The sequence below is a fragment of the Artemia franciscana genome, chromosome 11 (assembly GCF_032884065.1).
Source record: "Artemia franciscana chromosome 11, ASM3288406v1, whole genome shotgun sequence".
In the NCBI taxonomy this organism is placed as follows: domain Eukaryota; kingdom Metazoa; phylum Arthropoda; class Branchiopoda; order Anostraca; family Artemiidae; genus Artemia; species Artemia franciscana.
This window is the reverse complement of record NC_088873.1, coordinates 31,155,344-31,170,726: the sequence shown is the minus strand read 5'-3', so window position 1 is coordinate 31,170,726 and position 15,383 is coordinate 31,155,344. Positions and strand designations below refer to the sequence as shown.

Sequence of the window (15,383 nt, the reverse complement as noted above, 5' to 3'; positions counted from 1 at the left end):
ACATGGAAGAGTTTTTCAATTGAAAGTAAGGAGTAGCATTGAAACTTAAAACGAACAGAGATTATTACGCATATGAGGGGTTCTAAAAATACTTTAGCATAAAGAGCGAGGTATTTAGGAGGAGATAAATACCTCGCTCTTTATGCTATAGTATTTTTAGTAATTTCAACTATTTATTCTACGGCGTTTCGGATTCAGGGGTCATTCTTAAAGAATTGGGACAAAACTTACGATTTAGTGCAAAGAGCGAGGTATTAACGAGGGTGCAAACCCCCTCATATACATAATAAAAATTTAAGAATATAAAAGTTTGTTACGTATGCTAATTCTTAAGTTACGTATATTTTTTACTAATAAAAACATTCGTTAAAAATTAAAATTTATAGTTGCCTTTTTATGTAACCGAAAAATTGCAGGGCAACTAGGCTTTCCCCACCCCTTGTTTCTCAAAATCGTCTGATCAAAACTAAGAGAAAGCCATTTAGCCAAAAAAGGAATTAATATGCAAATATCATTTTAATAATTTATGTGCGGAGAGCCAAAATCAAACATGCATTAATTCAAACGTTCAGGAATTACATAAAAAAAAAAGTTTTTTTTTAACTGAAAGTAAGGAGCGACATTAAAACTTAGAACGAACAGAAATTACTCCGTATATGAAATGGGTTGTCCCCTCCGCAATCCCTTGCTCTTTACGCTAAAGTTTGACTCTTTGCCACAATTCTGCATTTTAAAACAATTAAAAATTTAGCGTAAAGAGCAAGGGATTGCGGAGGGGACAACCCATTTAATATACGGAGTAATTTCTGTTCGTTTTAAGTTTTAATGTCGCTCCTTACTTTCAGTTAAAAAAACTAGTTTTTTTAATGCAATAAACACAAGGAACTAAGTGACTGTATATCTTGAAGGCAATATATAGACACTGTCAGTAGGGCTACCATTTGATAAAGCAGGAATTGTTCCTATGGCTCCATGGTAAAACTGCGAGACGAAAGCTTCTTTCCTTTTAGAAAGCAGAGTCAAGGTTTCTGAGAAGTTTATTAGATTGAACAAAAGATCACCATTTTGAACAACATGGGTCTAAGTCTTTCTTTGCAACTCTTCGGAAGCCTTTTGTGTTGTTGTTTGAATATATCGTACATAGCGTTTATACATCTTATAATATAGAATATTTCAGGTAGACACAACGACAATTACTGGAGAGTGTCTAGACATATTTATGACTCCAAATAAGGATGAAAAGCCGAAGTTTCATTTATTCACCGTGGAAAATAATTCAAAAATGTTCCATTATAAGACTGCATATTACACAACTTATTTGCCAGTAGCAGCCTCAATGATTTTAGTAAGAATATTTCACTCGTATTCTGATGTCTTTCTTCTATAGTCTTTAAACTTCGCTTGCTTTTTGTCTTCTTTAAAAATAACTGCGCTTAAGCTACTTCATGTGGGTTTAAGGATACGCAAAGCATTATGTAAATTAAGCGTAAGTAAACTTGCCAGCTTCATAAGGTTTTGAGCCTGACTTAGTTCTCAGGAAAGGGTTTCCTAAGAACTTCGCATAGTATTTCCAAACTTCAACAATCACAGATGAGAAATAAGGCCTGATATAAACAGCTCTCCCTTTGATTGGGCAGGACTTAAGCAATTAGCCCTCGCTGCTTTCATCCTGGCTTCGGTGAAGACATAATGATAAGGATACTTCAACGATCTTCGTGTGATCTACCTTCCAGTTCCTCAACATGAAGCTCGGGCGATACAATGAATACTGGCAGTGAAAGGATAAAAATCATGGCGTCAGTTCAAGACGGGCTCTCTCGATTATCTTTTTTTATCAAAGTGTTCCAGGTTTAAAATCGTCTGTGTCCTTTCTGATACATTTAATGTTATTTCTGCAAAATTTCAATTTTCTTCCTTGAATAGTTCAGCCGTTAAATCAATATAAAGACGTGTAAGTGTACAGAAGGACACTTAATTTGCAATAGGTTTGTAAATTTTAAATCAATTCTTATAGAGAGTTGATAAACACTATGATTAAAAAGACTAAAAAAAGATGCATTTATACAAAATCGACTTTTTAACTTAGTATAGACGCTATGCATCGCTGTAAATAAAGACTTCGTAATTGCAAATTTAAAATTGTTCCTGATATTGGAAGCATACGAAAGTGAATGCAAGTATTGAACATACGAGGTTGTCAAGGACCAGATAGCTTAGGACCTGATATGCCTATTGCAAAAAATGAAAACACAAATTAAACGTAATCTGATTATTCTAAAATAGTACTTTTTCCCATCCTAATCATAATTTTTCCATTTTAATGAGGCTATATCGAAGCAACGTGCATATTTATGGTTAGTATGTATTTATTAGACTTTTTTTAAGGTAAACTTTAGTATCCTTAAACTAGAAAAAGCTTAAAAAAGAAAAAAAAATTTACAACGTCTCTTATGGCTAATGGGATTGGCTCCAACTACAAATTGTTAGTTTCACTCTGGAAATTATCACTATTAAAACGAAATAAAATGTAGATTACGGATAAAACTTTAATAGAGATAGAAGAAATGTATTTGTAAAATATACCGAGGGAGGTCCACTTTCTGTCACCTGGTGTACATTTGAGAACGTCACGCGTACAGTTCTGCCGAATATCAATAAAATATCATTTCAATATCAAAATAATATCCTTAACCTAGAAAAAGCTTTTTACTTGATTGACTTGGAAATATTTCCAATTAAATGAGAGAACTTTGATACCGAATTTATTGTGGCTTAGAGATATCAAAAAGTTTTCAGTTAAACAAAAACCAGTCCTTAGGTACTGGGTCAATAACCTCTGGGATCTACAACTGAGGGAGGATATTGCTAATTCCAGTGCCCGAGAATTCCAAAGATATTTAAATCAGGGATACAGTTTTCTAAGAATAAAGTCTTTAATACAGGCGCACAAGAAGAAAAATTCAAGTTATCAGGATTCTAATATTTTCACGTTCTAGAGTGTCCAGGAATGCCCCAACTTTTGGCCAAAGTCGACAAAAACATTCTTGATTAATTTTTTTTTTAAATAAAGACTATTGTGCAAGGCATAAAGTCATACGGGGACTTGACATGTTTATTATTATTGCACCAAACTCGTGGTTGATTAATCTCCTATCTGAGCTTTATTTAAATTTAACTGAAGGCAATGTTCAACTGCCAGAAGTAGTTAGGCAACGTACAAAGAAATATCGTTCACTTGTACGTTCCCTAGCTCGTAAAAAGAAAGGATAATATTTTAAAAGAAAACGACTTGTTCAAGTGGATGGTTGTTTCTTTTTTATTGTTACTACCGATAATCACGGGATTTGTTAACACTATTGTCTAGAAATGGCTATAAACTGACGCCAATTGAACTCGCTCTTTCACAAAAAGAGCACTTTGAAGATAATCTTGATAAATTTATTAACAATGAGACAATTACTGATAATAAAAAATTAATTTTGCTTCAATAAGCCAGGTAGCCATTGAACCTATCGTGAAAAACCACTCAAAGTAAATGTCATTGATGACATTCCAAATTCTGATTGGGCCGAGCACCACCACCACCAAAATAGGAATAAGAATGTAGATAACTAAGGAATAAGGAATAAGAATTTTGAAAGTTTTACCAAGTGTTGTAGACCTAATGCCTCAATCGTATCGTGAGCAAAGTAAAAGACTCTTGACCTATGTCGCTGAAAATGGACATATACAAATTGATGACAAAAAGAATTTTCTAATCCATGGCAAGAATTACAATTTCATTGATTTAATATATGATATGGTTACAAATCGTAGAAGACTTGAATCATTTGATAACCATTTGTATAAATTTTTAAAGTCATAATAATTTCCAAAAATTCTTATTGGGAATAAACAGGTTTTAAGAAATTAACGGAATATGAAGAAACATCAAAAGATATTTTAGATCGTTTTCGGAAAGGACGCCAGGTAGGGTTGATGATTCAAGGGACATCAAACGAAAGTGTCTTAAACTCAGTGTATCACCTGTTAGTATGCAAAAGGGTAACTGACGCTTTACACCGTGTTTACGTTCAGAAAGGCTAAGTTGTGGAACGAGTTCGTGAAAATTTTAGTGAAGCGGGAAATTTAATTTTCCCCGTCATACTTACCCGAGTCTTCAGAGTTGAAAAGAAGTTGGCGACGGAGCATTTACAGAATGCGCTCAGCTACACACTTCATCGAAATAATAGAGTTCGCGCTAATCATTATCGAAACACTAAACTCTTTTTCCCATTATATATATTACAAGCAGATCTTTTGACTCTAGACGAGATTCAAAGACGTCACAATCCGTACGAATATATTTTACTTGTAATCAGTATGTTTAGTAGCTATGAATATGGCGTTCCATTTCTTTTAAAGAGAACCGATAAAGTTGATAGAGCCCTTGGATCTATCTTTTGAACAGAATTCTTATAGAAAAATTGAAACAGGTCGGGGTAGTAAATTTGTCAATCTAAAGGTAAAAAAGGTTTTATTGAAATATAATACAATACTCCTTACAATACTCAAATGTCACAATAACCCGTACAAGTATATTTTACTGGCAATCAGTGCTTTTAGTCGCTATTCATATGCCATTCCAATGCATTCAAAGAGATGCGAAGAAATTACTAGGACTCTTGAATCTATCTTTGGACAAGATTCTTATAGAAAAGTTCACACAGATCGAGGTTGCAAATTTATTAATTCACTTTTAAAAATGGCTTTATTGAAATATCATACAATACTCTATCATAATCATAGTCCAATCAAGGCGGCATTGGCTGAATGTTTGAAAAGAAAACCTCATCGACCGCTGTCCAATCATAGTCCTCTTGAAGTTCATCACGCTAACAATACACTTGACATTTTTTAAGCAATATTCCTGTGAAAAGGTTGTGAAGAGGAAATTTATGCTGGTGGTACAGTTCTAATCAATCGAAGAAGTAATATTTTGAAAGGGGGAATTACTTGTGATCCAATGAGTATTTTGAAGTTTCAAAAGTCTTAGACACTAAACCAGAAACACATCGTCTACGTGATGTGAAAGATGACGAGGTTCTTGGCGGTTTTTAAAAGAATGAATTACAAAAGTCAAGACTACTTGAATGTATCAAAATTGAAAAGATATTAAAGAGTCATTCTCGCTAGGCCAAGAGACAGTTGTTTGTTTGCTAGCTAGGATAAAATTCTGGTTTTGATTCTTGGATAACCTCTGAAGACATTCACAATGCCTAATGATTTTTATGCGACATTCATGTCCATTGTCTCTGATCTACTCGATGATAATTTGAATCAAACAAGTGATTTTTGGACAGAACTCTCCCCAGCCATAAAATTCGAGGGAAGATATGAAGTTGCTCTTGTTGATTCTATTCTTAAAAATATATTTAGTATCCTTAGAAAGGATCGTACATATGATATTAAAGTAAGACCCTTTGACTTCTCCGACGACAATTTATGGCATATTTTGACTCTGATGATTACCCCTTTGCCAGCAGAACCTAGGAGGAATATAAGAATATGTGTGAGCTGTGTCGAGTTATCAACAAAAATATTGCTAGTCGAAGAAAGGGTGGTTTCACATTAACTGTTCAACAAAACAGAAGAGTATGTACATTACTAATGTATTTGAGAATTAGTGAATTTCCCTCAATGATGATTTACGTAAGGTTCTCGGTTTTAAAGATCGTTTTATTAAAGCAAAATTTCAGAGGCAAGGATCATTTCATCCATACGGACTATACACACCTCTTCTCATCACACAATTGTATATTTTTTTACGCGTCTTTTGTTGAAAAATCGAGAGTCGGTAATACCAATGTCCCCCTTCTACATTTTTTTGAAAGAAAAACTTCTCATAAACACATTCACCAATACAATATAAAGCAATTTCAATATATTCTCGTTAACACTTCCTTTTGGAGCTCTGTCAGTTAAAATTAGGAAGCAAATTGGGCGATCCTCTAGGAATAACAAAAAATCTTGTCTCTGATTACATTTCGTTTTCGACCCATTCAGTGAGATGCCTAATAAAAAATCATTTTGTTTGTCCTGATATTGATCGCTATTTTGCTAATAGTCCATTGTAAAATGGGCTATTATAGGGATCGCTCGTCAATTTCCAGTTAGGGTTTCGACAATTAGTTTGCTAAGTTTTTTTTCGCTCTGCATTACCGTACAAATATAAATTGCACCAGTTACCGTGGATTTTGTCTCCTCTATACTGCATGATTGGGGATCTGGGAAGGATTTTAAAGAAAGTGTTTCACAAAATCTCAGGTCCATAGCGCGATCCCTCGGTGAGCGATTTGAAATTGTGACAAAGCAGATAAGTTTTATAAAGGGCGAGAAACACATCATCGCTCATCAGTCTCAATTCAGCCAGGAAGCGTAAAACATAGCTGTTGTCAAAGAAGAAAAAGAAACAAAGAGTAAAAATTGTTAGATCAAAAAAGGATTTCTTTTCTTAGAAAGGGCATATCTACCACATAAAAAATCTCATCCTTCAGTTGACTTATCTCTAACTTTTAGTATGTAGCATGAGTATTAATTTTTCCGTAGTATGAACAATTTTATCCGCAACAACCGCTTTCTGAAAATGTACATTTTCAAATTTATTCCGATGAAGACTATTTCACAGATATGACTTCCACATTTATAGATTTACACTTGATTGTCGAAAAATCTAATAATGAAAAATAAATTGCTGCCGAGGGGCTATTCTATGAAAATTGTGTATACAATTGAAGAAGAGTATAGCATTAACCTCTCTAATTCAATTTGAAACCAGTTGGGAAATTATCCCTGATGGCATCGTTCTATTAGACTTAGGCACAATTGAAAGAAAAATAAAAAAATCAATGCATTCAATTTGGATCTCTACATGTCCAAACATAAATCCTATTGCATAACCTTGGATTTCCTCGATCATACTCAAAGTCTTAAAAATAACCTTTTCATTGTCAATAGTAGCCCATCAACTGTAAAAACAACGGGGCATTGGTTGTACATCTTTCAAGTGTAAAAAAATTGAATATTTTGCTCCTCTTGGCCTTCCATATGCTTTCTATAAGCCTCACATTCAAAACTCTCTTCAGCAAATTGGAAAATCTTTTAATCAAATTAAAAGTGAGTACAAGAATTATCAACCAAATGCTATAGTTTTCATGCACTATAGTAATTTATTTTTCGATGTCACGGATATACTTACAGTGAATTTCTTAGCATTTATGGTGACAATCCTCGATTGAACGGCTTTCTAATTGAAAATACTCTTTCATACTTGTATGAAATAATTCAAAAAACCAGAACCAGAACAATTTTCTAAAAACCAGACCCTCTTATTATTCAAGCAATTGAAGTGTAGACCAGGTTTTCCTTCCCAAAAAATTTATAACCACGACCATAAAAGTCTCTTAAAAATAAATTGAAATCATGTTAGTATTTTTTTTTTGTAATCACGCCAGGGTATTTCCTAACTGAGCACATTTACCACAGTGACAATTGGAGCGTAAAAACCTCTAGTGAGAGAATTACAAACATCTTGAGGACAAGAATTACAGTCTTTAATACGAAAAGGAAAACACGGTAACATCTTCTGATATTCTGCCATTCCCTCATGAAGATTTAGTTGCCTTCGCTGACGACAACAATATCCTATGTGCTGAAGCCACGGAACAAGCTTTAGAGGTTAAACTTCACATGCTTATGGAGCGGTCTTACCACTGGTTTGATACTAACCGACTTGCTTTAAATATCGCTAAATCACACTTTCTCATATTTTCTAGAACTGGTAAGGTATGCCCGTCCTTATCAACTATATCTACCTCGAAAGGACCTTTGTCTCGACATAACGTAAGATATGTGCGTTTCCTAGGAATTTTGTTGGATTAGAATCTTTCTTTTAGAAACCACATCAAGATAGTCCAAGCAAAAATATCACGTAATCTTGGGATTATTTGGAAACTTAAACACATCTTTCCTGGATCTATTCTTCAGACCCTGTATTTTTCATTTATTCAGCTGTATTTAACTTACTGCAACTCGATTTGGATGTCTACTTTCTAGTCTCTGCTCCATCCGACTAAAGTAATTCATCAAAAGGCTCGCCAGTTAGTTAACGAATTTAATAAAGGTCATCGGAGAGTGCTTTTGAATACTTATGCACTCTATGTCGTCTCTTGCTCTTCAATGATTTTCAAGTATCTTCATGGTGAACTGCCTCGCTGTTTCAATTCTTTCTTTCCCGATTTATTTAATTCAAGGAGCTCTTATAATCTGGGCAATAAAGACCACCTACTATTACATCAAACTAAGACTGTCAGATAAGATTTTAGTCCTCGAATAGCATGTAGTAAAGTATGGAACAATCTCCCTGATAATGTCCGTAGCATTCATTCGTTTGATGCCTTTAAAACCCAACTAAAAATATTTTTGGTTGATAAATATAATGGAGAATAAATTTGAAAATAAATTTATTTTTGAATTGATTTGAATTAATATTGCTATTTGTTTAATATTATGTTGAATAATGAGGGTAGGGCGACATCCCTAGTTGCTAGGCTTGAGCACGTTTATTTATTTAATTTTAATTGTTGTGATTTTGTGTTGGTGGGAGATGGTGTGGACTTGGATTTAGATTTCGAGGACGAAGTGGCAAGTACAAATAACACAAAGTTATTTAATTGGATTTCTTGTTTTTTTTTAGAAGAGACTCTTTATTTGGTATTTATTTTTGTTTTAGACCCTATGTAACGGGCAATGGAGCCTTGTAGGGGTAGAGAGTTATTGTTGTCCATTTATTTTGATGTTAATAAACTGAACTGAACTGAACTAATTTGCACTGCATATCCTCTATGCAATTTACATGGATTACATAATCCGCACTTTTCATTATAGTCATCAACAATAGTGCAATTCCTGCAGGATGACCAGCTGCCCTATGATTGCAAACATAATGGAACTGTGTCAAATATTGTTCAATGTTGACTGTATCACTTCCAAAAAGGAACCGACTTGCGATTGATAAAATGAATGTCTTCTAGGAAGAAGAGTAATCGAGTGACGTCACAAAGCTTGTTTAGACAGGATTTTTCAACCTATCTCTTTATACCCTGCAAAATGGTCGTTTTAATAAATTTCTAGATAGTGATTAAAAGCAAAACCACAATAGTGTTTTGTTTTGTTTCAATTAGTATGTCAATCAATTGAGTAAATGCATTTGGCCCACGAAGTAAAAGTTTAATTCGGTAATTCAAAGGCGGAGGCTCATTTTTCATCAAAATGTCAGTCATTCTCTTAGAGAAGACTCTCTTCTCCGCTGACAATGTTTGAAAATTATTATCTAGACTTAACCAGTTTTCATATAGAATTAAACATTTGTTTAATGTTACTAGATATCGTGCAAACTTCTCTTCCCATTCTGGAGTTAACCGACAACGATTATAGTTTCTCCTATTACTTTAGGTACTCTATGTTTCGTTTCGCCATTGTTAACGCCTTCAGTATCCAATAGAGTAAAAGCATTCATTACTGAATAATAATATCCTTGATGCTGACACACTGAACCCTTTTTCAATACTGAGGAAACCATACAACTCACGTGTTGTTGACTTTCAAAACCAGTTTTTGCTGGATTAGAAGGCCCCCTCCGGAACCAAAAACAAGTCACACACGATTACGTAACCTTCACCTGTGAATATTATACCAAGATAATTTTTTGCAACCGGGACTTCCCCGCTTGACTAACGGACTCTAACGAGCCCAATTATGTAACAATCAAACCCTATTACGTAACAACCAATGAAAAACACTCTCTTATGTAACACCCCAAACCCTGTTACGTAACATCCAACGAAAACCTGATTTGGTGGCCCCCCTGAAGGTTTCTTTCCACACCCTTAGGTTTTTAAGTAACTAACACCAGCATCTCTTAACAAAAATCAATATGCCGTAACATACACCCGCGTCTCTAAGAAAACATTCCGTATTGCGTAACTTGCACCTGCGTCTTGCCCTGAGGGGATTACCGTTAATTTTCTTCGTCATACTAAATCATTAAAGGAAGAATAGAGCAGCGGCTATAAGGACCCTTAAAAGCAGAGGGGCGTCACTACTAACTCCATGATTTGTTGATGATTTGATCAAAAATTGAATATAACCTAATGTAGGTTTTTCACTTTTTTTTCCAGATTTAGATTTTCACTTAGATTGTCACTTGGAATCCAGTTTCTGTTTTAGACGAAAAACCAATCTACTACATTTTTGATTTGGTAATCAGGGCTCTTATATTCCTTTGAATCTCTTGGATATATGAACTATCAGGCTCTATCCGAGAAATTACATCCTAATTGCTACCTATCATAGTCCAAACGATTGATTTTTGGCAAAAACCACACATTTATGTTTCAGATTAAGGTCGCAAGAGTTGCAAGATAGAACTGTTTATTCAAGAGTAAAAACAGCCAAATACTTAATTTTGGAAAACGTAGCTCATACTTGCACCGAAGGCTAAAGCTGACGCAAAGCATATGACTAATTGGCACTGGTCTGCTTAATCTCTTCAATTCACAAGAGCCTTAAAGGCAAATGTCGCCTGAACTAAACTCGAAAGACTTTAATATACTCTCACACTTAAATCAATGCTTTTTTTGGCAACTGTGAAAAGTTTACTCCCTTCCGTCCCAAGAAATATCTTTCTTGACAAAGAGCAGTGTCTTTGGTCACATCCAAGATGGTTTGTCAAACAAAATAACTTAAATCTACTAAGAACTTATAAGTCTACTGGCACAAACTATTAATTCCTACTTTATAGGAATAAATCTTCTGTTAAAAGTTAAAATCAAGATTTTAATTACTTTTTCCTTACTTGCTTTAAATTTTTGATCAGTTTTCGTTTCAAACCTCAGGAATATGAATAGCCAGTTATGTACACCAAATCTAAGGTTTGACTATTTCTAGAATGGTTTCAAGGACAAGAGTGCTTTTGATGCTGTTCGGGATATAGCAATACCGCTTGGAATTTATTTCCAAGAACAAGACGATTTCATTGATTTGTACGGCGATCCAAATATCACTGGTAAAATTGGAACTGACATACAAGAAGGAAAATGTACATGGTTTGCTGCTCAAGCGCTAACACATGGAACTAATGAGCAGAAAAAATACTTTCAGGTTAGTTATTTTGTTAATGATAATTATGCCTGCATATGTTGTCTATTAGTCTCTTCCTGTAAATCCTGTTTATAAGTCTCTTTCTATAAGATCAGCCAATTAATATTTTTTTCAGTACTGGTTAATTAAACGAAACACACCAAATAAGTACAGTTAGGTTAATCCTAATGAAATATAACCTTCAAATAACCCTTAGTTTATATTATAATATAATGCGTGCTATATATTTGCACATTAGGGGGGAGGGGTAAAGTATTTGGACAATGTCCTTAACATAACTTAATCCCCTCACCCTAATGTGCAAATATATAGCCCAAATTACACAATTCCAATGCCCTCCCCAAGGAAGATTCTCCCTATATAAATCCATCCCAAGCACACACCCCCGGAAAATGTGCACACTTCCCAATAAGAAAGACTACGCAAACAATGGGCAAACTTCGTAACTTACAGGCCTCTCTCCACAGACTGCAGGGGTTCATTTTACACCTAAGGACACAGTCGTTTGATTTTTCAACTATACTGGACAAAATGGCTTTCTCAAAATTTTGATCAGATAACTTTGGGGAAAAATGGGCGTGAGAGGGGGGCCAGTTGCCCTCCAATCTTCTAGGTCACTTCAAAAGGGCAGTAGGCCTTTTAATTTCCGTTCAAATACACCCTCTCCCGATCTTCTAGGATCATTATTTCAACAAAATCACCCCTGGAAAAAAGCAAAACAAAAAATAACAAAAATAAAAACAAATAAACACGCATCTGCGATCTCCTTCTGGCAAAAATAGCAGAAATCTACGTTTTTGTATATAGGAGCTTAAAAATTCTACAGTAGAGTTTTCTGGTACGCTGAATATGGTTGCATGAATTTCGTTAAGATCCTTTAAGTTTTAGGGAGTGTTTCCCCCTATTCCAAAAATCATTCAAATTTTTTCAGGCTCATAACTTTTAATGAGTAACACTAAACATGATGAGTCTTATATGTTTGGAATCAACATAATAAGCTGATCCTTTTGATGTATATACTGATATTAAAATTTTGTCTTTTAGAGTTTCGGTCACTGTTGAGCAGAACCTTACCTACAGTTCGTTACCATGAACTGTTTGATCAGGTACTTTATTCTGACATTTTCTGACATTCAGGTACTTTATTTGAAACGAAAATTTTGAAAAATGGTTGGGTATCCTCTGTAATTTTGTTTAGAAGAGGTATTTTAACTTACCATTTAATTTCTTGCAAATATTTTGCATGAAATTGCCTACACAGACCTAAAAAATACCTCTGGTTTAATGCGGCCTAATCAATACTGCAAACCCTTGTAGATATTCCCTTCGGTTTTGGGCGATAATTCGATTAAGCGATTTAACAATATATCGACATTTTTACTTTCGATATTCGCAAATCGATATATCGATTTCGATATTTCTGATCAATTTTCTTTTATTCAGATTAACTATTGGCTTTGCCAAAGCTAAATAAAAATTGTAATTAAAGTGTATTTTACTCATCTTTTTCACTTTGAATAATGTAAAATCTAAGAATAAAAATAAACTTCGATTACGTAGTATCATATTCGATTACATGATATCTTCGAGTATCATAAAAGTCCATATTTGAAATTAGTCGGGCTCAGGATAAAGAAAGATTAGCTATTGGTGAATTTTCGCTATTCAACATCAGCAACATGTCAATGTTTTCCCCAGATAATTAGTTCTAACTTTCAGAGAAAAAAAAAAATCAACTTAAATTAAGGTTCAGCATTAAAATTTGAAACGAACAAAAATTATTCCGTATAAGAGGGATGCTCCTCATATGCGTAATTTCTAGTATTTTAAAAAAGCTTCTTATTCTAATTAAATGGTCCTTTTGTTTCATGGGCTGTTCTTAAAGAATTGGGAGAAAAAAAATCCAATTTTTATGTACAAAGCGAGGTATTGAGGAGGGGAAATTCCCCCTTATGTGCGATTTGATTTCTTTTCGTTTCAAGTTTCTACACTCCTCCTTAGTTTGAGTTGAAAAAACTTTTTTTTCTGAATTTAATTATCTGGTCCTTTTCAAATAATGCCGTGAAATCTGCCTCTCTCACCCATGGAAATTACTCTCTCCACCAGCAAAAATTCCTTCATGGAAATTTCCTCCTGCGTTAAATCTCCCTCCCCGATGACAAATCCATCCTGCTGAAAATTTCACCCAGAAATTTTCTTGTGGATAATTTCGCCTAGAAAATTCTCTTTAGCCTACTTTCATTTGAAGAAAAGACTTATTTTTTGTTTATTTTTTTATCTTATTTCAAATTATGCTGGAAAAGCCCTCGATAGGAAATTTTTTCTAGAAATTCTATACTCCAAATAGAAAATTTCTCCCGTGGAAGGTTCCCCCATGAAGAACTTTCCTGCGGAAAATTTCGCCATGAACAAATTCTCCCACAGAAAACTTCCCCATGGGATATTTTCCCCCTTTGAAATACATCCCTCCCATGAAAAAATCCCTCATATAATTTTAACCTCTCTGAAAATTTCCTCCGGACAATTTTTTCAGAACATTTCTAGATGTAAAATTGAATCGGCAAAGAGAAATTAAGATGAATTTCGTATAGCAGTTCGGGTAAATTCTCCCGTTTAATATTCCCCCTTGTAAGTTAATCTCCGCAAACTTCTCAGCCCATGGAAAATTCTTCTTGTGCAAAATTACCCCGTGGAAAATTATCCCTCCCTAAAAAATGTCTGTTTGCTTCCGAATATTGAATACTATATATAAACGATACGCTAAATCCGTTACTTATAGCTTTACCCCAGGGTACTAAGGGGAGTCATGACAATTTCCCCAGAACATCTCTACATGAAAAATTGAATCGGCAAAGAGAAGGTAGGACAAATTTCGCATAGGAGTTCTGACAAATTCTCCCAAACAAAATTCCCCCTTGTAAGCTCATCTCCAGAAACTTCTTTATCCATGGATAAGTATCCCCGTGGAAAATCCCCTCGCGGAAGATTCTCTCTCCCCGAAAAATGTATGTTTACTTACAAATAAAAAGTACTACACGTAAACAATAGGCAAAATTCATAACTTACAGCCAGGTTGTGGGGGTCATGTCATCCCCAGAAGGCCACTTATTTGATTTTTCAGTTACGGTGAACAAAATGAATATTTTAAAATATTGATCGGATGATTTCAGGGAAAAAAGGACGTGAAAGGGGGGCTAGCTGCCCTCCAATATTTTTGTTACTTTAAAAAGGAACTAGAACTTTTAGTTTTCGCTCGAACGAGCCATATTTTCGACCATTGGTCCTATGCGATCACCCTGGCGAAAAAAAGATAGAAATTAAATTAAATAAATAAACACGTATCCGTGATCTTTCTTGTAATTAAAAAAAAAAAAAAAAAAAAAAAAAAAAAAAAAAAAAAAAAAAAAAAAAAAAAAAATCCACATTAAAGCAGATGGGAGGTTGAAACCTTTACAACCTCCGTTTGTTCCATGAACCAACGTTTACAACGTTGGTTCCATGATATGCTGAATATGATGGTTTGCTTTTCATTAAGGTTCATTACCTTTTTGGGGGTGTTTCTCCCCTTTCTCAAAAACCACACACATTTTCTCAGGCTCGTAGCTTTTGATGGGTACATTAAACTTAATGAAATTTTATATTTAGAACACCCACTTCTCCACTGTCCTGAGTTACAATCAGAAGTTCCCCACTCGACTTGTGGGCCCTGAACTCTAGGAAGTCATGCGAGATTATATTACTCTCAACTTAGGTAAACAATTACGCGACAGACATGTGTACATAATCAATAATAATGGCATCTTGAGAGGAAAATATCTTGACTGGCAGACCATGTGGGTTTTTGCCGACACGCTTAGGTTGTTAAACAATTAACATTACAACCAAAGGAAAAATATTCCCTATTATGTAACAAGCACCCGCGTCTTGAAGAAACTTGCAAAGAAGTGCCGGGGATCAGAAATTCGAAGGGTTGGACCCCATCAGGAACTAGAAACCCTCACTATTGACACTGATATTTAATTGAATTCGGAATTCTAAAAGTTTTTAATGATTTTGTTTTTCAGTTGCCAATTTTTTCAAGGTAATATTGTGAGTATGCAAAAAATATAGATTATTACTGAGCCGAAAGCTCTAAGAATTTGTAAAAGTGGAGGCTTGACTTTATGTTAGTCATTACTTTCAAA

The 15,383-nt window shown here is 34.4% G+C and overlaps 1 protein-coding gene across 2 annotated transcripts in view; it reads left to right on the top strand.

Annotated features, from left to right (window-relative positions):
* The window catches only part of LOC136033088 (uncharacterized), a 53,402-nt gene that overhangs the window by 35,663 nt on the left and 2,356 nt on the right, over positions 1-15,383 (top strand). The window contains exons 5-6 of one of the 2 annotated variants that reach the window (XM_065713693.1): positions 1,178-1,345; positions 10,987-11,199. In XM_065713693.1, coding sequence (XP_065569765.1) covers positions 1,178-1,345; positions 10,987-11,199 — 381 coding nt within the window. The remainder of the gene's footprint in view (positions 1-1,177; positions 1,346-10,986; positions 11,200-15,383) is intronic. The other variant, XM_065713694.1, reaches the window with a different exon arrangement.